The 22,803-nt window shown below is 39.7% G+C and overlaps 3 protein-coding genes across 9 annotated transcripts in view; 1 reads left to right on the top strand and 2 right to left on the bottom strand.

The window, feature by feature from the left end:
• Nucleotides 1-4,325, bottom strand: part of arhgef28a (Rho guanine nucleotide exchange factor (GEF) 28a) — a 53,979-nt gene extending 49,654 nt beyond the window's left edge. For 5 of the 6 annotated variants that reach the window (XR_014277889.1, XM_082541159.1, XM_082541162.1 and 2 more), the window contains exons 1-2: nt 3,962-4,325; nt 1,517-1,571 (exon numbers count right to left, since the gene is read on the bottom strand). Coding sequence is in view for 5 of the 6 variants with exons in the window: in XM_082541159.1 (XP_082397285.1) it covers nt 1,517-1,549 (33 nt within the window). In the remaining variant the exon portion in view is untranslated. The remainder of the gene's footprint in view (nt 1-1,516; nt 1,572-3,961) is intronic. The other variant, XM_082541160.1, reaches the window with a different exon arrangement.
• A 5,676-nt stretch (nt 4,326-10,001) lies between these two features.
• ankra2 (ankyrin repeat, family A (RFXANK-like), 2) lies at nt 10,002-15,554 on the top strand. The gene is made up of 8 exons (XM_082539632.1): nt 10,002-10,777; nt 10,872-11,030; nt 11,132-11,197; nt 12,280-12,377; nt 12,488-12,613; nt 12,705-12,771; nt 12,905-12,985; nt 13,924-15,554. Exons 1-8 carry the CDS (start codon nt 10,477-10,479, stop codon nt 13,977-13,979), a joined length of 954 nt encoding a protein of 317 aa, XP_082395758.1. The 5' UTR covers nt 10,002-10,476; the 3' UTR covers nt 13,980-15,554.
• A 1,554-nt stretch (nt 15,555-17,108) lies between these two features.
• On the bottom strand, nt 17,109-22,707 carry btf3 (basic transcription factor 3). 2 transcript variants are annotated; one of them, XM_082539150.1, is made up of 6 exons: nt 22,603-22,707; nt 20,884-20,952; nt 20,434-20,547; nt 20,117-20,318; nt 18,559-18,612; nt 17,109-17,643 (listed from the first exon to the last, which is right to left on the bottom strand). In XM_082539150.1, the coding sequence occupies exons 2-6, from the start codon at nt 20,950-20,952 to the stop codon at nt 17,597-17,599; spliced, it is 486 nt and encodes a 161-aa protein (XP_082395276.1). In that variant the 5' UTR covers nt 22,603-22,707; the 3' UTR covers nt 17,109-17,596. The 2 variants fall into 2 exon arrangements, with proteins under 2 accessions (XP_082395276.1, XP_082395277.1); XM_082539151.1 differs by having other exon boundaries at nt 22,540-22,633.
• Nucleotides 22,708-22,803: the final 96 nt, after the last annotated feature.

Genomic DNA, 22,803 nt, shown 5'->3' with positions numbered 1-22,803 from the left:
TCACATGTCTGGGCCTCGAGACCGGCCCTCCATCAGATTCTGTGAGCGAATGGAGGCAACGATTTCGAAGCGACCCCCACCCCCATCACCATCCCTCTCTCAAACTGGTGACACAGCAAAACAAGCAGGCACTCCGCTTACCAGAAATCTGGCAACGCTTCAGTGACTGGCCCACCCAGGCTTCCACATTTACAGGAGAATAGGCAGAGAGAGAGTGAAAGAGGAAAAGAGAGAAAGAGATGGCGAAACAAAACTAAAACGTCCAAAAGTTAAAACAAAAAAAGTTGAAAAGACAACAACTTGACAATTTTAGAAAAGAAAATCCACTTTTCTTTTTTTTTTAAACTTGTGTAACCAGTAGTTTTTAAAGAGCCAAGAATACTCTATTATTCTTAGTCCCATGTTCACTATGGGAGCCATGCTTTCAGAAGCCCTTGTCATGTGGTGGGCGGCATAGAGCCTGGCTTCCCCAGGGACTGAAACCCTGCTGGGTTGGGTTTCACCTGCGACACAAGGCTCACTAGTCAACCAGTGCACACAGAGAGAGTCAGGACTGAGAGAGGAGGAGGATAGCTGGAGGGAAACACTTCTGCTGAGGTAAAAAAAAAATCATGCCTGAAACATAAGGCTTTGGGGTCAGTATCAGCCTGGCAAAGACCTCAATCTGGGCCACTTGATGGCTTTGGAGTATATGAAAGAGGGCATAGATTTTGCACTTTCAACTGTGTTTTCTTAAGGTTCACAGCTTTTCTTACTGATAAAGATACCCCCCCTCCCACCCACCCACCCACACACACCCCACCCCACATTGCCATTGTTGTTCATATTACACCAGAGTAATTAATAGATAAACTTGAACAGAAAATCTTCTGTTTTTAATTTTTACTATCGCCTGTAGAAATTTCTGTTTTTACAATGGGTCCACAGAAAAATAAATAAAACCTTTTCTGTATATTAATGAAGACTTTCAGTTTTGCAGTTGCAAGAGAGTCTGGGCAATGACCAATGACAATTTCTTTGATTTACTACAGCATGTCTGTGAAGGTTCTCAGTCATCCAGGTCATCGTAGTCAAAGGAGCTTGCAAAGAAAAGCATCTGGACTTCTTTAAGTTACTTGAAGACGTTTCACCTCTCATCCGAGAAGCTTCTTCAGTTCTAAGGTCAAATGGTGGAGAGTCCCAGATATAAACCTAGTGGGAGTGACCCCCCACAGAGGGACAAAAGGACCCCCTGATGATCCTCTAATCGCCTGAGCCAAGGTGTGAAACTGGGTGTGGGTCCCAATCAGCCAGAGTTTCTACAGCAACTTTTCCATATAGAATAGAATTCAGAATAAGCATGTAAAAAATAAACACCTGCTGTTCAAATTGCACTTCTTGTTCTTCTTCTATGAATTGGAATTAAATGTGTCTTTGACAGTAATGGAAACTGTGGACCATCATGCAGAATAAGTTTGACAACCCTGCATTATGCAAACACCTCAGACACACACAAGCTAAGGAGGTAGTCACTTACAAATAAAGGCAGCTCCCTCTGGTTCACGTCCATTTTCTCTCCATCCACCAAAGACCTGGAGACAAAACAGAGGTGTTACTATGACATCGGGTTAATAACAGCACCGCCTAATGTAACCTATAGCCATGCTACAACTGAAGCATTGAATGTTGCACCAAATTTATTGCACTTATGTTATTGTTTGGCGTGAAACTTTAACCTCCAAGATCTGACCCTCCTCTTAGCCCCACTGTCTCCCAAAGTCAGGACCAAGAGATCGCTTGCTATTTTTGTGTGCCACGTTTCAAAACATTTCCTGAGGTGAGTAAGATGAAGACTCTTATAGGGCTTAGTTCGCTGCCTGCATGAATGGAAAAACAATAGCCTTCAGACAGGATACAGCAGTGGTAGAAAGGGTAACTGTATCATCAGCACACACCTGATCCACTGTGACTTCAGTCTCAGCTGTGAATAGTGCATGACTTCAAAGCTGCACAGCAGGTCTGCAGGCTGCTCTTTGTCTAGACACTCATCTGCATCAGCTGGGGCACATCCAGCAGGCCTTGTGGCTCTGCAGACTTTTTGCATGTCCCAAACAGGCAAAAGTTCCATTAAATGAGCCGAATGTTAATGTAATCCTAACCCATAAATGGCTCCCTTGCATGAATAAACTGTAGCCATGATTTTATTTTAGGAAAATTTTCATTTAATTGTAGAAAGTAAGCCACGTGAATGTCCTGGCTAAAATATCGAGGATTTTTTTTTATGGTAACCATAATGAAAAAACAGCTATAGTTTTGGGTAGATTAAGTACTTCCTGCTTTTAAAAGATGAACCTTTAAAAAAAAATCTACCAGTATGCAAGTTTTCACACTTTTGAAGAAATTATGGTTAAAATTGTGTTGTTGGTTTTTTTTAACCAACCAAAATCAGGAATCATGCTTTCATGTTTATTAATTTATTAACTGAATACTCTTCTCGGCTTTGATTTCAATACACATATTTTAATGATTGTTGAATATTTTTTGATTATGCCACTTCTTCCATATAAAAGTACGTAAAGGAAAGGTGGGCAGGTCAATTCATTTACAGTGGTGGAAATGATTATTTTAATTTCTAGCTAAATTTTTAAGAATAGAGCAGGATCTAATTCTGATGGTAGTTTAAATTTAATGGAGAAAGACAGGATATCAAAAAGAAAAAAAGACTACATAGAAATTATAAATCGATTTGCACATCAATGGGTGAAATAAGTTTTTTTACTTATATCTATAGGATTACACTACTGTGATGTACAACTAATGATGGTTAATCTATCCTATTACAGATTTTTTTTAAAATGCCCACAAATGCGATTGTTCTGCTCATCTTCCCTTTATAGAAAGTTCAAAACAAGATTCACGTCCAAACACAGAAGGAAGACCTCACCTGAGCTTCACGAGCTCAAAAACAACTTTTGAATAGACTGCAGGTGAAAACAAAGATTGGATGACCAGGAAACCAAAGTAAGGCACACCACCATCTACGGATTAACTTTAAACCCAACGTTTATTGTCTATTTTTTTCTAATACTATGCAAAGCATTAGTGTCATTCATTGTCCTCAGTCTGACTATTCAGTATGAAGGAGAAACCTGATATGAGTCGTGGCCAGGCACGCCAGAACAGAGCGTGAGAAAACAGAAAAAAGATTACACATAACCGCACGCTGTCAAAAAGCATTTGGAAAGCATTTTGACATACATAGATGGGAGTATGTAAACCCTGTCTTCATCAGCCCTTTTTCAGATGACGCACGGTTAAACTATTTAATTTCCGTTCACATGGCAAGCTGCAAAAACAGGCTGTCGAAAGCATTTTTATGCACACATTGAATGACAACTGCATAACTCCACAATTTTCAACATGACGTATTTAAACTTAATAAAAGAGCTCACAAATTCATGAATGATGTATGGCGACTTATGAGCGTCTCCGTAAATTAGAGTTATCGGACTCAGAATGTAAGGTATTACTTCGAGGAAAACCACCTCGCTTTCACACTAATGCATGGAGCAGCCACACAAAGAAGTGAAAACGGGGGACCGCACACATTGTGAGCACTCCTATGAACAATAAATGATCTCCACTGCTACTGTCAGTAGGAAGCGAAACCCCTGCACTTAACAGTCAAATACAGTCAGTAAACGAATCATTTATCTCTCTCCGGGATCACAACAGCGGGTTTGAATAGACGACATAGACAGGGGAAAACGCGCGTTTTGCCTTTTACCTGTGAACGCACCAGCATTTCACTCCATCCACGCCTCACGTGAACAATTAACAAGTAAAAAATATATATATACAAAAATTAAAAAGTACATGAAAACAGTTTCGCTGTCTGCACACTGCTCCTTCCTTTAAGTTTTAATGAAAATCTGCGTGAAACGGAACTTTTCCGAGTGAGGATGAATCAGCTTCCCATTACCTGCTGCGCTTTCCTCCCTCCCTCCGCTTTCTCGCTCCGGGAGTCTATTTGGAAAGTGTTTGAGCCGCTCGCTTCTGCTCCGCGTAGTAGTTGTGACGAATAAACATACTTTATTAATGCACCTTTTATTCCGAATGAGTTGTTTCTTTCCGCTTCTTTCAGGTTTCCATGTTTTTGCTCCGAGAGAGAGCAGGTTAGGAGTCTGCAGGTGTCGCCAATGTTTTTCCTTTTCCTTTGCTGCCTGTCCTTTTTTTTTTTTTTTTTTTGGTCCACCCCTTCAAGGACCGGGCAGCATGAGTGAAACCTCTCCGGGAGGCAGGGCCAAACGTGGCGACATGTGCTTAATTCCGTCTCTATAAATGTAACGTCCCCAGCATAGGGAACTCATAATGACATTTAATGCTTCATTTGACATTTCCTTTAACTGAGCTCCTGTGTTTAGTGTTCATCATTTTAATTTTCTCCAATCAGAGATCAGCCTGAGTGATGTCACTGTGATCGAGTACAAAGAAACCACAGCAGCAGCGGTGAAAAGACTATAAGTACAAAGTCAGTTCAATTCACTTCAGTTCAGTTACATTTTCTCACACAATAGTCGCCTCAAGGGACTTTATATTGTAAGGTAAAGACCCTACAGTAATACAAAGCCCCAACCATCAGATGACCTTGTTCAAGCAAGCACTTGGCAACAGTGAGAAGGAAAAACTCCCTTTTAATTGGAAGAAACCTCATCCAGAATTAGGCTCAGGGAAGGACAGCCATCTGCTGCTACCTGCTGGGGGTAAGGGGAGGGAGACAGATGGAAGAGAGCTAGAGATTAATAATAACTGGAAAGAATGCAAAGTGATTAAAGCACATTTTTATTCTACTACACTTCTTCCACACTTTAATTATTATTAACCTTAGAAAAAAATTGCTCCACTTTATCAGCCCCAATGTTAAAATGCACCTTACACATTAATACAACATCAACATGCCACATCACTATTCTTTGAACTTCTTCTTGAGTTGGATAGTTGTAGAGTGTACGTCCTTGGTAGGGATAATGGATCTTTTAAATACCAGGCAGGCTGTTACAGTAAAGTCCAGAAATTTACTGACAACTGTTTTGGATACATTAACTACATTTTTTTTGTTGTACTTTTACTTTGTATTTGTAATACAGTCTCTCACTGAGTATTTTAGCACTTTGGTGTGTGGCTACTTTTGGCATTAGCTAACATGGTAATAAATATAGTATAAATACACACACGATAAGTGTGTTTCACAGAATTCTAATGTATTATTAATATTATAAGCTAGACTGGATGTATGAATGGTCATGACCTTACACTGATAAATTCCATGTTGTTGCCAATAGCCAACTTCAGACAACATGGCCAATATCAGCTGAAACAAATCTTATATACTGATGTATCCTCATCAATCAAGGCTAGCTTTCAGTTCAGTTCAGTTTAATTTCATTTATGTAGTGCCAAATCACAACCACAAACCCCATTTATATTGTAAGGTAAAGATCCTACAATAATAGAGAGGAAACTTCAGCAATCAGATGACCTCCTATAAGTAAGCACTTGGCAACAATGGGAAGGAAAACCTCCTTTCCACTGTTGCCAAGGAAGAAACCAGGAAGAAAACTCGAGCAAAACTAGGCTCAATGCAAAGTGATGTATAAACATACTGACAGTGAAAAAAGGTGAATAAAGAAGAAATACTCAGTGCATTGTGGGAAACCCAAGTAAGCTAGATCTATTGCAGCATTACTAAGGGAGGGTTTAGGGTCACCTGATCCGGCCCTAACTATATGCTTTATCAAAAAGGAAAGTTTTATGCCAAATCTTAAAAGTAGAGATGTGCCTGTCTCCCAAATCCAAACTGGGAGCTGGTTCCACAGAAGAGGGGCCTGAAAGCTGAAGGCTCTGCCTCCCATTCTTCTTTTAAATACTCTAAAACCACAAGTAAGCTCACAGGCTGAGTGCTCTACAGAGGTGATGTGCTACTTTGAGGTCTTTACGATAACATGAGGCCTGATTATTCAAGACTTTTTACATCGGCAGGTGCATGAGGGAAAAGTACAAATGAAAGGGCCTTTCTGGACTTTGAGATGATTCTTCTTCTTTTTAGTATTTTAGCATGAACTATTGACTCAATAAACGTGGCTGTACAGCTGTTTTATGTAGTGACATCAGGTGTATCAAGCATAACTCACATTTAATATGTAAGCTGATTGGTGATTTTTGCACAATCTACTTTAGGAGTTATTTTTTCTTTTTTATGAAAATGAACTCAAGTGGAGTTAATTGCACACTGATAGCAGAAGGACAGAGCTGTCTCAAAATAGTGCTTAATTTGTGTGGGACTCTATACTTACTTTTTAACTGGCTCGGGGGGGAAAAGACCTCTTTCATTTTCAGCTGGATTCTCATCTTAGTTGCACACAGAGGAGGGCAATTTATCCTGACATTTTACATTAATAAGAAACACAAAAAGAAGACAACTTTCCCACAATTCCTGCTCCCTGGTCACTCATAAACCCTGTTCCCCCACTAACTAATAATGAGCAGCAGATGAACTAAAACGATGGTCCAGCTTTCACACAGTTGGCAATATCAGTTAATTTCACCCTGTCCACCAAAAAGTGCTGTCTTGCTTAATTGGGTGATCAAAGGATTATAGAAAGCTTGAAAGAAGAACAAAGCCTCCCTCAAGTTCAAGCTCCGATTTCAGAATTCATAAGACTATGGTGCCATCTGCTGGTGTAACCAAGAAGTGACTAAAATAAACAACACTTGTGCAGGAGGCTTTTCCATACCACATTCCACTTGCATCCTCGGTAATGTCATACACTAAATTCCAAAGTAGTTAAGGTGCAGTAATCTGCTGTATTTTCTGCATGCAATTCCTGTTTCCTGTAGATGGCGAGAGCGGTACACAAAAAGACACACTGAGGTTCACTGAGTCACATTTAACAAGGCACAGCTTCCTCAGTGCAACTGACCTGGAAGGGGTTTTTTTTCCATCAAGACCCCCTGGTGTTGTTGGAGCAGCTTCATGGACATCCCAGGACCCTTGACCTCCTCGTTAGAAGCTTGAAAAAACAAAAACAACAGAACAAAAAGGCCTCGGGAGAAGCATCGCCATCACTTTTTTACTTCAAAACAACAGGAAACAAAGGCGCTAATATTTGAGATACAAAAGCACTTTCCTAAAACAATTAAAACAACAAAACAAGAAGAGTTTCTGTCCCAGCGCAGCTGCCATCGCACTGTTTCAATGAAGCCTTTTTTTCCCCAGCTGAAAAGACATTTCAGTTACAGTCCAATAAAAACTGATTTTGAATCATAACTTCAATCTCCAAATCCTCCTCTGATTTCTTAAATATGTAAAGCATTTCAAAAAATCATCCAGGGGTTTCAAAGGCAATAATTCAAATAACTGTATTTGTTTTCTCTCACAGAATTTGTAACGTCTGTGTCTTTGCAGTTTAACACGGTGATAGATTACCAAGTTTAACTCAAACACTGCATAATCATGAGTGAGGAATTAGCCATCAACCAGCAGTAAACATTGCTCACAGAAGCATTAGAGGAAGGCTGCTGGCATGGATACCAGGCAGTTAGTCTGATTTTTTTTAAAGAAATTATACAGTAAAAACACTATTAAACCTTCTATTTAGGACTGCAGGGATAAATACTGCAGGGACTTAAATACTGTTTATCCTCCAAAGCCTAATCACACCATTAAGAAATCTCTACTTTGCAAAACAAACAGAGAAAGTCAAAGAACACAAACGCTTTCAGAACATCGACAGCAAGCAGGGAAGCGAGATATGGAAATACACAGATTGTGAAACAAACAACATAACACGAGAAAGGGGGGACGGGGGGGGGGAAGGATCATTCCACATTTATTTCTGAATAAAAGGATTTCACTGAGGAAATAGTTGTCACGGCCTTTAAATCTGATTATTGTGTTGTAAGGTTGACCTTGCCATGAAAATAACCACGATTGGCAGGACGTTTGAATTCCCTGTCATTAGTGTGGCAAACTGTTTAAAAGGAATAAGTAAACAAGCTCAAATTCTTCAGCTTTTGTAGCTTTTCTCACATAAGCCCCTACTTAATTATATAATTTGAATATTATTTAGAACACGCGTCCACACAAGGTGGGATTCATTTCTCTCAGACTTTAGCTTGAACCAAAGACATATGCAAACTAAGCATTTTATTAGGTGCACCTTGCTAGTACTGGGTTGGATCCCCTTCTGCCTTTAGAACTGATTTAATTTTCATGGCATAGAGTCAAAAAAGTGCTGGAACCATTCCTCAGAGAATTTGGTCCATATTAACATGACATCAGCACACATGTTGCTGCAGATTTGTGGGCTGCACATCCACGACACCAATCTTCCATTTCAACACATCCCAAAGGTGCTGTACTGTGTGCTAAGAGGTGCTGACTGTGGAAGCCGTCTGAGTACAGTGAACTCAGTGGTGTATTTAAAGACCAAATTTGAGATGATCTGAGTTTTGGGATTTTGCGTGTTATTCTGATGGCAGCAGGCATCAGCAGATGGGTTACACTGTCTTTATAAATGGGCTGAGATGTTCAGCAACAATACTCAGGTAGGCTGTGGTGTTTAAATGATGCTCAAGTGTGCCAAGAAAATATCCCCCGACACCATTACTCCATCACCATCAGCAGCCTGAACCGTTGCTCCAAGGCAGGATGAATGCGATCCATACTCTTTTATGCCAAATTCTGACCCTACCCTCCAAAATTCACAGAATGACATCGAGACTCATCAGATGAGGCAGCACTTTTTCAATTTTCTGTTGTTCAATTTTGATGAGCCTGTGCAAATTGTTGTCATGGTATTGGGGGATTTGACCCAGTGGTTCAGAGTTTTTGGACTTTCTAGTGTTTATTTGAATATTCTGTTCTGATTCCTGGTTTGTTTAATGTTTATATTTCAGGTATTCATGTATGTTTCATGTATTCTTGGTGTACTTGCTCTAGCTTGCACCTCCTAGTGACTTTAAAGTGTAAAGTAGCTGTCTCCGCTTCCCTTAACTGCCCTTCTGCACATATACAGTGAGTGCCCCCCATTTTCCTGTGTCAGACCATGTGTTTCTGTTCCTGTCTCTCTTGCCCCTAGTGGTTTTCAGCATGAGTGTGTTTCCTAGTGGTTATACTGTAGTTTTCAGTTTCCCCTTTTTGGATTTATGTTTCACTTTTTGGATTATGGCCACTTTGCTCTTTTGTGAACAGAAAAGGGGCTCACTTTTTGTTTTATTCTGGCTACCTCCACACGAGTGCATGTGGGTCCTTTTCTCTACGTCCAGTCTCTATAATCCACAGGCTGTGACAACTGCAGCCTTTGATTCCTGGTCTTAGCTGATAGGAGCAGCGCCAATTGTGGTCTTGTGACCATCTGCTTCAGTGTTTGTGTTCAATGTATGTTTTTCTGCATACATTTGTTCTAACAAGTGGTTGTTTGAGTGGCTGTTGTCTACAGCTCAAAGCAATCTGGCCATTCTCCTCTGACCTCTAGGATCAAGATGGCATTTCTGCCCAGAAACCTGCTGCACACTGGATATTTTGTTTGAGTGAACAGGATAGACGGTGAATATATTTGAAGCATTAGATAAATAACCTTTTTTTTTCAGACTTCACTAAATGATTTTGTGAACTTGGAAAACCAAATAAAACCAAATAAAACAAAAATATAGAGGAAATATCCTCACTTTTAATATATGATAGTTTGTTAAATAAACTCAAACATTCAACATAAATTCAAACATTAAAAAGGAAAATAAGAAAATTCACTCTGTAAACTAACTAAAACTAAACTGAGTTAAAAAAAATTTTAAATGAAATAAAAAGAAAAAATAAATAGAAGATACAAAACTATGGTAACTTTGCTTCAAACTGTAACAGACCGTCGATTAAATGGCCTACCATTAAATAACAGCTTTGGTATTTTGTTTGTGTGATGTAGTTTCCGGTCGGAACTTACTAGGGGGAGTTTAAAAGATGATGCACCGACCTTTAAAAGACGTCCAATTGCGCATGTGCAAATCTATCAAAACACCGACAAAAGAGCGACGCTTGCATGGAATTTATCTAGAAAAAATGTCTAAAAATGCTTATGGACTTAGATTAATTGATTTTATAAAATAAATATTTCTTTCTTGATAGTTACGGTTAATTTGTATGAAGGTTAGCAATCCGTTCTCCATACACAGCGTACCGGGCCGAAGGTTACATTAACAGTAGCTAGCATGCTAAGTACTGGTTAACCACCATCTGTTGTTTGCTAGTTAATATGTTTCACACGCTGTTGTTTGCAAGGCTTTTCTGTGTCCCTTTAGTACGCAGGCGAGGATAAATGAAAATGACTCTGACGCAGAGTGCTGATTTCCATCGATTTTTAGCATAAATTTCCTCCGTGTTTCAAGCGTGCATAGTACACCGTTTAACCTCAGTGTGAAAGCTCAGTGAGTGATCCGGGGATGGACAACGTTACGGTGTCAGCGTCAGATGGGACCGCAGAGTGCCCTCTGGTCTCCGAGGACATGGAGGGGATCTGTGTAATGCCTGACTTGAGTGCCATAAAGACTGAGCAGTCGGTGGGTGCAAGCCCAGACGACACAAACACCCAAAATGTCGCTATGGGCATCAAATTCATCTTACCCAACCGCTTCGACATGAATGTTTGCTCAAGATTTGTAAAGTCGCTCAATGAGGAGGACAGTAAGAACATCCAGGATCAGGTGAACTCTGATCTGGAGGTGGCTTCCGTTTTGTTTAAAGGTAAGAAAAAAGCAAAACCCTGTTTCTTCGTCTTAGATTAACTTGTGATTGTGTCGAATACACGATACTAATAAACGTGTTTTACTTCTGTCAGCCGAGTGCAACATCCAAACCTCACCTTCCCCGGGTATACAAGTGCGTCATGTTTACACACCATCCACCACCAAACATTTCTCGCCGATCAAACAGTCCACCACTCTCACCAATAAACATCGAGGCAATGAGGTGTCTTCCACACCTCTTTTGGTGCACTGTAAGTACCATCATTTCTTTCAACTTCAGTTTCTTTCGTTGTTTTTATGTGAGCGGAATTGTTAAAATGTAATTGTTACACATGCATTTGTTTCCTTTCAGCTTTATCTATTCATCAGCTGGCAGCCCAAGGGGAGATGGTGTTTTTGGCCAGCAGGATTGAACAAGGTAGGCTGTCAAAGGATTACAGTTTTTGTTGTCATGGAGTGCAAGCCATCCAAAATTAGTTAAATGAAAAATTGCACCACGGTAACAACCAAAAACATCACTGTCATACATGCACTGTTAAGCATGCATAAATTATATACCAATGAAGTTCAACACTTTAAAATAGAAACATAAATTAATATAAATGATTCCACATTTTTACAGACTAGGTCTACTTTCAATCTTCTATAATGTTTAGTTCGCAGAGGTGTGAACTGTATATGAACCAACCATATGAACAAACTTCTTCCATTTTCCTTTAACAATGTTATTCTTTCCAGACTGATACATTCTGAAAGTTCCTTTATCCCATGTTTCATAGAAGGAGCATCCATACTCTTCCAGCATAGTGCTTTTGTGTTTGTCAGAAGCCCACTGGGTAAATTCCCAGCAGGCACAGTTTAACATTTAGAGGGATGTAGAAGTTGAACACCTCTGACAGACAGTTGATGACATCTTTCCAGATTTTATGAATGTTTGGGTATTCCCATGAAAAGTGAAGAATGATTCCTTTTTCATTTAAACATGTTTAGGTTTAACAGAAGTTATAAGTCCACATCAGCTACTTGTATTGAAGATGCTTTATTTATATTTATGCCTTTAGACAAGCCTCATTCCAGTTTGTTTCATATATGTCCTGTTATCTGCTGCTTCTCGGGGCATTTAACTTGTTCGCTGCTGAGACTTTAAAAGTAGATATTAGTAGGTTATAGCAAATAGAAACTCGACCTTTTTCTTCCAAATCTCCAAAAGAGACTAATTCTATTTTTCATTGCTGTTGGATAAGCGTGTATTTTTTTTTTTTTTAACTGTAAATGTTTAAAGATTCTGCTTTTTTAGAATTTTTAAATCCTTCTTTCTCAGACATTGAATTCACCTTCACATAAAAGAGAAAAACAACAGTTCTTCATCAGTTTACCAGCAGATATTGAATCTTAATAATTACTTGTGTATGCAAAATATAAAGTTTAAAAATGTAATTAGACCAGTAGATGGAGATTAAATACAGTGTTATGTTTTATTTTCCATATTTATTTTAACAGAGACTGTAATCAATCTCCAAGATGAGGAGGGCTTCACCCCGCTGATGTGGGCAGCTGCACACGGACAAATCGCTGTGGTGGAGTTTCTGCTCCAAAATGTACGGAATATTCATTGAAAACTTTTTATTCTGTTTATATGTTTATTATATCCGAGCAAGACTTCTTCACTTACTGTCTGTTTGTCATCCTGTGACACTTTTCGCTGTAGGGTGCTGACCCTAACCTCCTAGCCAAAGGGAGAGAGAGTGCATTGTCCTTGGCTTGCAGTAAGGGATACACAGATATTGTGAAGATGCTCATTGACTGTGGCGTCGATGTCAATGAATATGACTGGGTATGTTATTATAAAAAAGTTAGTTTAAAGTAGCGCCTCCGCTCAGTTTGTGATCTTGGTATTAAATGTTATTATCTCTGTGGGTTTTTAGAATGGAGGAGCCCCTCTGCTGTACGCTGTCCATGGCAACCATGTGCGCTGTGTTGAAATCTTGTTAGGTGAGCAGAAATCTTTGACTTGCAGGAACATCTGTGTTCATATTTGTTAAAGGGTAAGCAAAGCAGTTGTGTTGAGTTCTAACAGAAAATGATGTACAGTGATTGAAATTTTGTATGTTTGCATGTCTTTCAGAGAGCGGTGCTGATCCTACCATAGAGTCAGATTCGGGTTTCAATGCAATGGACATGGCTGTAGCCATGGGCCACCGAAATGGTATGTGAGAAAAAGAGCAAAACACAGCTGAGAAACATGCTGGAACAGTCTCAGTAATCAAGTTGTCTCTGGAGTAACCCTGACTGTATTCTAATATGTATTAACTTTAGAGTTTGCTGCACAAACCCCAGAACTATACTTTTATTTATAAAAAATGAGAGAGAGAGTGTGTGTTTCTTTAAAGGAATAAACAACCAGGCACTGTTATGACTTCATTTCATTTTACCTGTTCAGCTAATATCTTTAGAGAGAGTAGGGTTTGGACATGCAGAGGGGAGGTAGTGGATCAATTGAACAAAGGATGTTTAATATAGAGCAGCCAGGCAGGAGGAAAAGAGGAAGACCACAGAGAAGATTCATGGATGTAGTGGAGGAGGCCATCTTCCATTCACCGCATGTGCTGGAACTGGTCAGCACAGCGCTGTTGTTCCATATCTGCCACATAGTTTGTGGTGGATTTTTTCTGAGGGGGATGCTTGAAATATATACAGGCATATTCCCTCTGTAAAAATCTGACACCTTATGGGTTGAGGACAGCGAAATTAGATTTGAGATTTCTTTTTTTTCCTATAATGAATCATTCGGTCATGGCATGAACTTACCAAAAAAAAAAATTAGATTTTGTCCTGCTGCCAAAGTTTAAAATTAGTAATTGTCCTGGCGTTTGTCCTGTAAAACTTGATTTGAGTCGATAAGAATTTGTTGACAGTGCTGCTGTTTCCAAAAAAGTAAAAGTCTGCTAAGATAAACACAAAGTCGCCTTTTCCTGCCAGATCCACACTTTCTCCTTTCTCAGAGTGAAGAATGGTCACATGGAAATGTGAATATTGTTCTTAATTTTCACTTTTAATGCTTATAAACTATCGCAGTAATCAGGATTTGTTTCCACAAAGCCCACAGTTCAGTTAAATGACCTCAGTGTATGTTTCTCTGTTTAGTTCAACAGGTGATGGAGGCACACTTGCTAAAGTTATTGATGGGGATCAGAGAGTGAACTGCTGCACTTGAGGGAGAACAAATACTGAAGAGATGCTGCTGTGCACTGGATAATCATGTAGCATGGCCAGTCTGTCAGCCTGCAGGAGTATTTTGTTCCCTTAAGAGATATTTCATAAGCTTCATATTATTCATGATGCAAGTGAAGGTTTGTGGTGTGTGAAACATCAGTTTTAACCCTCTTTAAAGCTGTTAAGCTCTGCACTTTCTTCCTTTTTTCAACATTGACTGTGGAGTTGCATATCCAATCACTATACACTGACTGGTTGTCAAAGAGCATGCTGAGTTCTTCAGTACAGCCCACCACGCACTCCCCTCCACCTGTAGTATGTTGCCAAATGAGCAGTGCAGACTGGAATTGACTTTGCTCTAAAGTTGCAAAGAGCTTACTTTTTACGTTGTTGTAATTTAATACCTTTTGCCCATCTTTGTGTTCTAAGACTAACCTATTATCTTCTATTACATTATTTTATTGTAATATTTTCACGTTCGCACTCTCTGAACTCGGGATATTTCTGAGGCACGAGATTTTATGACTCTGTCAAGCTGTTTGTGGTCCGTTTACTGAAGATCTTTGTGTTTCATGTATTGAATTTATTTATTTTAATAATTTAAACTGTTATGATGTCAGTTTGTTTCTTTGTGTAGTGATACGAAATGTTCAGATGTGTTGTGAATTTTAAAAGACCTCACACAAAAATTAAATGACACACAAAAATGCTGTGGTGCTGTTTGTATGAAAATAGTAATACTGTTTATTATAGATATTTATCTGATGTGCAAGAGTCAATGAAGTTAAGCAGTTTAACTTAAATGTCAAACTTTTGAAAGTACAACCAACAGCATCACATTCTGTGATTCTGTGAAGCTTTTCTTTTTATATTGTTCATAAGATGGGAAGAAAAGCCTGTGTTGAACAATTTTACCCTGAAAAGCACTAGAAAATTTGAGTTTCATGCTTCAGTGGCCATAATGCTCTGAAAAAAAACAAGCAAATAAAATGTAATGGGGGAAAAATAAAAACATACTCATTACAAATGAAAGGTACAGTCGTGAAAATAGGTTTTAACAGGACTTTGTGGAGTCTTGTGAAAAACAGAACACCCCATGTTCAGAAGCTTGTAGATCCACTGTTTGCAACAATAACTTGAGGTGCTTGTTTTCTGTATCACTGTATTCTTACATCACTGTGGAGGAATTTTGGCCCACTCTTCTTTTAGTAGTTCTCTTTTACTTCAGTTATTGGGATTTGCAGGCATTCGTTTATGAATGGTTCTTTTAAGCTCCTGCCACAGCGTTTCAGTCAGATTGAGGTCTGGATGTGACTGAGCCATTGTAACCGGAGGGGGGGGATTTGCTGGGATGCCCCCTCCCTGGATCATTTTAACGCACACCTTAATGGCTGGTAAAATTGTTATTTTGCCAAGTTTAATTAATTTGACACATTGTTTCATTTAGCTGCTGTTTCTTTGTATCCAAAATGCTGTATTTCCAAAATTGCTCATGCAGATTGCAGCATCAGCTACTCACAAAACTGGAAAATGGCTTTTTAAAAATAAAATTGTGAAATCAGCATTGCCTCTCTGACCTAAGTTTTAGCTAAAAGAGTCCTTGAAGCAAATCTTGACTCTTCAGCAGCCATCTTCAAAGGCCGTCGGTCTTTTATTTAAAGCATTGTCTAAATTATCTTTAACCATCTTTGTTGTTGTGGCATTTCAAAACAGTTTTCTATTCAACATGCTTTGTGCTTAGCCTGAACTCTCTTAGGGGAGCTTCTGTTTTTTTAAGTAATCTTCAGAAATAGTTCTCCAGCTTCTTGAAAGACACCCAAAGCTCCTTGGATGTTTTGCTGATGATCCCAGACTGCTGACCCCTGTTGCGGTCTGGACTTTGGGGAGGCCTATCCATGATTATGACCGTGTTTCCAGATGTGTTCTTTATGGTGAAATCAAAATCCCGATCTCCTCCGTATATAGTGATCATGTTTAAGTATGGCTTGTCAAGTCAACCTTCCATACTGACCATGTCTGATGAGGCATCAGTGAAAAGTAGATGGATGACACAAAGGACCAGATGCATATCTTTGATCTTGTATTGGGACTGGATACTGCTCATGTGTTAAGCATGCCATTTCTTTTGTCCTCCACTTGTCCAGATTCCCTGATTCCTTTAGGGGCACACTACACTTCATCCAAGGTCTCTGGGAATCATAGTGATGCTGGAAAAATACAATTTTCTGTCTGTTAAATTGTTATTTTTGGCATTTTCCATAGAGACAACTAAACAAATGGAGGGGGAAAAGTGTTTGCAACAGGCTGCTAGTAAAGTACTTAAAAACAGTGCGCTACACTGTTTTGTCACTCAACCAAAATTAAAGTATGGTTCCTTAGAAGCAAAATATAATGATTCAAGACTTTTTCATATTTTTGTCATCATAGATAATTCTGTAGTTGTTATAACTGTATTCTAATATACACTTACAGTCACACTCACCCTCTCCATTTTCTTGACCATAAAGTAAAACTGAGGGATTGACAGCCATGGTTACTCGCCCAGCAAAAACACGCCTCTTACTCTCATTTTCATAAGTGTAAATTGTGGAACATACTAAAGTTTACTGAATACTTTACCTCCCTGTTACTATCTGCAGACAAAGAATGTCTGCAACTGCCCTGACCTTACAGGAACTAAACGATGTTACAAGTTCAACCTGCAGTTCATGGTTTCTCACCAAATCTACAGAAGAGCATCTTCTTGATGCATTCTCAATCATCCAGGTAAGTAAATCTCCAAAAGTTGAATCTGTTCATCTGGACGTAGCGTTTTGTGGGAGAAATGTTTCGTCACTCATCCAAGTGACTTCTTCAGTCTCAGCTGACTGCAGGTTTCCCCAATCTTATAAACAGTACATTTGCATAATGACTGAAACCAGCCCAGTGAAGGAACAATGGGCTGGGAGGTCAGTTCCTTAATCATAATTATGCAAATTCTCATGACCATTGATCAACAACCACTGATCAAAGACCACGAGTACCATTCACAGAGAGTTTGGGAATGGCTACAGAAGAGCAGTTGCAGTGTTTCAATTGTAGAACTGTACTTGACCAAGAACACAAAAAACAAAAACTGAATTTTTAGCTATTTATTGACAGTAGCAAAGGTTTATTCCAGATATGGTGTTTTTAGGGAGGCCACAGATTCAGGGGGTCAGTAACATGGAGGAAACAGAAGGACAACGTGAGCCTTTAACGCCACATTTTTACAAACACACTCTCACTCTGACCACACAGCACAAGCATTAAGGAAGTCTGGTGGCAAAGAGGAGGTGGAATGAGTACTAAAATACCTTTCACGGAAATACTGCTACTCGAGATTTAATACAGAGTACTATTCTAAAAAAAAGTTACTCAAAAATAATCCACTTAAGAGTATGCAAGTACTTTCAGGTGTTGCACATGTTACAGAATGCTCACAAGCCAAAAAGAATTTGACGTGTTTTTCCATCTTGTCAGGTACTTTAACTGTTACATTTTCCACCCCTTGAAAAAGGACATTACAACATCTTGTGCCCCACATGGTCCTGTCAAGTTTCAACACTCTGGAGTCCCAGCCCCTCTAGTTGGCCTCATCTTTGGATGCTTCATCGAAATTCTCCACCAGATCTGAAACAAAAGATTAGACATTAAATTGATTGATTGGGGAAGAAAGTAAATGCGTATCCCATCTGCACAAGTGACTCAAAGGTGCTGGAGAACAATTCAGGAAGTGTGTGTTTATGTGAAACAGGATACTTGGTGTAATGCAATTCTTTGCTCATCTCTCCCACTCCTACACACAGACGGCAATGTGCTCGACATATGAGGCCCTTATAACTACTGAAAGCAGCTGTAAAAATGACAGCAAAGGGCATCAAAAAGTTGGCTCCAATTACCCCATGAAATGTGAGAAACCCACCTATCCAACTCAAAGCTCAGAGGGTCGGGGGTTCAAATGGAAACAATTCAAAAGGTCTGAGCAAACATGTTCCTTCAGTGAGAGAACAAAAAGAAATCCTTAACTCCAAAAACAATGTGATGGCAATGGATGTTAACCCCTGAGCCATCGGGCTTCAACTGCTGAGTACATATGTAATCGTTTGTTACGTTAGTGAGAGAAAAAAAAAAAAAGCTGAGATTATTGTAATGGCAACCTCATGTGCTCGGTCCATTTTCTTCACAAAGAAAAGCAAACTGAATCTTACAACCCTATAAACAAAGAACATGAGATTCAAACAAAACCCAGCACTGCACCATTGTCAAAAGTAACTGATGAGTCCCCTTCACATGACCCCTTTTTATGAGCCAGAAAGAAAAGCAAACCCACCATGATTTTTTTCTTTTTTTAGCTAACAGAAAAAAGAAGAAAAATCCCGCAGCAATAAATGACAAGTGTAAAGCAGGATTTCCAAACAGAACCGCAAAAAAATCTGTAATGTGAGGCAAACAGATTTTTCTCGAGAAATGTCGGGATGGTCTTTGATTCTGAGTGGTGGAGCAAACTGCTCAGACACTTTGATTCAACATATGAAAATTGCTCACCTGGAACATCATCTTCTTCTTCTACTGCAGCAATTGGCGCTTTTCCATCTGCAGCTGTAAGAAGAGAACAGATCTGTGAGAAGCCTTAGAGTAGCCACAAACTAAACCAAAGCCTTTTTCAGACACAGCTGGCTTCATCACTCCATCACACTGATGGCATTCTTCATGGCTTCACTGAGACTTTACCAGGACACGGACCAAACTATCCACCGTGCTAGTTCAATATGGTACAAGCAAAATATAACGCATGAGGCCGTGGGTTTTCTCTCTTGCAGATTACATTTTAAAAGTTACTTAAACAGAGCACTGCTGCTTCACAGCAAGAAGGTTCTAAATTTGAATCCACCATCTGGCCGGGGTTGTTCTATGTGGAGCTCTGTGTGTTCTCTCCAGGTACTCCGGCTTCCTCCCACAGTCCAAAGACATGAAATTATTTGGGTTAGATTATTGGATGAGTTTAATTTGCCCATAGGTGTGAATTTGAATGAGAACAGTTGTCTGTCTCTCCGTTAGCCCTGTGATAAGAGTATCAACCCGCCTAGGGTCTTCCCTTCCTCTCGCCCTATAACAGCTGGGATGGCCTCCAGCCCCCCGCGTAACCCTGATAAGGATAAGCCGAAGAGAATGGATGGATGAATTTAATTAGATGCAGTGAATCAATCCCACAGCTGTAACAGCTCATCAGTCTGAAATACATAATGTTGCATGTAGTTACCCTGATCTATCCTGTCTTCATGTTCTATGATATTACAAATAAATTAAATTACTGTTGTTGTGCAATATGTAAATATAAGGAAATCTCAATTGACTAATGGATGGATTGTGTTGTCGTCTGCTGCAGCAGGTTTAAAAAAAAAAAAAAAAAAAAAATCATACAGGACTTCTAGGAGCAGCTAGCAGCAACAAAAAAAAGCTTCGCCTGCTGTGGAAACTCTGTCAAAACACAGATTAAAAACATTCACAGCTAGTCTTCTTATTCTGTTGTCACTGATGTGGTCTTCACTGCAGTCAGATTTTAGAACTATTGCATTTTCACTCTGCAACAGACCTGAAACTGCAGTACAAGCTGCAGGAGAGACGTGAACCTGTAATCTCAGATATGCATTCAGACTTTAGTTTGCTAAGTATTGTTGTATTTAATTTGATGGGAGGTATGTTTTATTTGGTATACTGGTGTCACCAGATGTAAGTGGTGGTGTTAAAAACTGTAAATTATTGTTCTGGGGTTAAAGTACAGTACCATCAGATCTAACCACACTGTATGATTGACAGCTTACAAGCAGTCAGACGTTGACGACTGACTCAGCGTCTGACTGCTAGTAAGGATTCTTCCTCTATTTCTTTGATTTACTGTAGGTTGGCTGACAGTTTCTATGCATTAGAAACGTTGACTCTTACAAAAAATAGCTGTGCAAGCAGACATGAAGCTGATACCATAAAATGTGTCAGATTAACAGAAACAAGTGGATATCTGAAAACCGCTAAAAGTCTGACTAAACATGCTCAGAGTATAAAGTGTGGTCAACCACACGCTACATTATAACTTGAGGCTACCGACCTTGCTTGGGCAGAGCCTCGGCGAGTCTCCTGAGGCTCGTCAAGCTGTCTGCTCCCAGCTGGTTCAAGATGCCTGGCAGCATCTCAGTCAGCTGTTTGGTCTCAGCGTGGCCGGTGATGGTGAAGGTGTTGGCTGCGAGGGAGGCCTGCACTTTGGGATTGTTGAAATGGATGACTGTTCCTTGATTTGTAAACATGTTGACCTGGAACCGATCAAAACAGATTTCCCATTCTTAGTGATAAAAATGACAATCTGTACTGGTGCATGTAAGAAAAATCACAAGCAAAGGAATAACTCAAGAGTGATTTATGCCCCACCTCCTCAATGCCGGAGATGTTGTTCACACCGAGTTTCTTTAAGGAGAACTGTAGCTTCTTGTCATCTGCGGTTGCTGTTCTGTGGACCACCTTCTTCTTTCTGCGAGCTGTTCCCTGAATGTGGGCATTCGCACAAACATATTTCTTAGTCAACATAACCTGAGTGATGTTTTATGCTCAAATGAGGGAGGATGTTTTTATTCTATTTATATACTGTACGCAACGCTGCCTAAAATTACTGCTGCCATGCAACAAAACTATAGATCAAACTGTTGGTTGTCATAGAAACTAACTATAGAAAATTCAGCTGCTTGAGCTCAGGTTTCATGTCCCTAGATTCACATTTAAAGGGAAAAAAAGACAGCAGCAGATTTACACTCAGAAAATGCTTTGCAATAAAAAAAATCTACCCATTTTCATGTAATGCCAGATTCACTTTGCGTGCATTACCTTTCCACCGATGCGGACTTGTGCTTGTAACTTTGCAAGTTTTTCTTGATTCATTATTGCTTCTTTCATCTGAAAGGCAGGAAAGTTGCATATTATTATGTCAGTATGTAAATGTAATTATCTGAAAACTAAGTAAGCAAAACAAGTTAATCCACCCCAAAGGAGGCACCAAAATAAAGTGCAACATGCAGATAAGAAAGCAGCACCCTGAGTCAGCAATGCAGTTAAAATGACACCTTTATACTCATCTACACCAGTAAAAAGATTAATAATGGTTTGCCCCATTATTAAGGCAGAGCGTTATCTGGCTGGACACCGACTTGAAACATTTTTGTCTTAACATTTGACCAGATTTAATAAAAGCCAGCTGGCAAAATACAGTCACTTCCCAGTCTGCTGTTTAGAAATTAACTCTAGCTAGTGCAGTCACTGACTGGCTCACACAGACTGTATTTTTGGTCCTTCCATGTGTTGATCAGAGGCCGTCTTACCTACATGACAAAAGCTAACCAAGCACTTACAACAGGGGTGTGGAACTCCAGGCCTTGAGGGCCGGTGTCCTGGAGGTTTTAGATGCATCCATGATCCAAAACAGCTGATCTAAACGGCCAAATTACCTCCTCAACATGTCTTAAGGTTCTACACAGGCCTGGTAATGAACTAATTCAGGTGTGTTGACCCAGAGTGATATATAAAACCTCCAGGACAGCGAGGCCTGGAGTTTGACAACCCTGACTTACAAACTCCTGTGTATGTGACCACGTGAATTACAGGAGGTCAAACACACACACAGTGGTGTTATTCTAAATAATCTACAAAACAAAATATTTGGTTTGTATTTGTTCTTATTTTTCATTTAATAAGGCCACTCTGGCATTTCCAGCTATTTTCTCTGTTTTGTTTGTTTTTTGTATGCCTTTGTAAACTTAAATGTTTAATAAACCGAGCTGCGTACACGCATCCATTTGTGTTTAAAAAGCACAAATTTGCGTATTAAGAAACTGTCATATTAAATACGGGTTCTGTTGATTACGTTCACACCTGCTGATGGCCTCTAATTAACCACGTGACCATAACTTCGTTTTTTTCCCCCCCACTATACAATTTGGCTAATGACTCACAAAAAAAAAAAAAACATACTGTGCCGCGAAAATTCACAACAACAATGCTGGGCAAGATATCCCTGTGAGGAAATTAGATGAAAACAAACAAACAAACAAAAGTAAGGCGGGTGTGGCTGTGGTAATGGGCGGTAAAATAAGATATTAAAAACAGCAAGCAGACATTTTAAAAAGCCAGAAAGGAGCCGTGAGCGTCACAGCAAGCGCTGCTCGCTTCACAGGTTAATTAGCAAACGCCTTTTCCCTGTAGTGTGAACTACCGAAGGTAGACCAATATTAAGTTATTGTTGCTCAAATAAATTGAGGCGAAAGCACCACCGCTAACAGCAGGTCTGGTTTAGCTGATGAACACTGAACCGAAATGAGGTGTGGTTTAGCTTTTGTGCCAGAACTTGCAGGCTAACTTCTGCTAGCTTCTAAGCTAACTGGGGAAATTATCGGCCTGTCAGTCACAGCCTCTCACAACCCCGTCAGTACGGTTAGCTTCACACCGCGGCAGATTTCAGCCATCTAGTCAGAAAAGGCTTTCGTTTACCTCTTGCCGTCAGATCAGTGGAAAAAAGAGGAGAGAAGAAGGTATTTAAAGCTCCTGACTGACCTGTAAACTAACAGCAAACACATGCGGGGAGCAAGATGGAAGCGAGAGAGGAGGGAGGAAGTGACGTAGTAGAAGAAGAGCGAACTAGCGCGAGTTGGGTTTCCTGCCCTGAGGTTTGCTTTCCAGGCAACACTTTCGAGATTCTTGCAGATTGCCAACCATGCCTGAAAGTTCTTTATTAGGGTAAATTTAGGGATTTGT

This window comes from Aulonocara stuartgranti (assembly GCF_965226115.1).
Source record: "Aulonocara stuartgranti genome assembly, chromosome: 7".
Classification (NCBI taxonomy): Eukaryota; Metazoa; Chordata; class Actinopteri; order Cichliformes; family Cichlidae; genus Aulonocara; species Aulonocara stuartgranti.
This window is presented reverse-complemented; position numbering and strand designations above follow the sequence as displayed.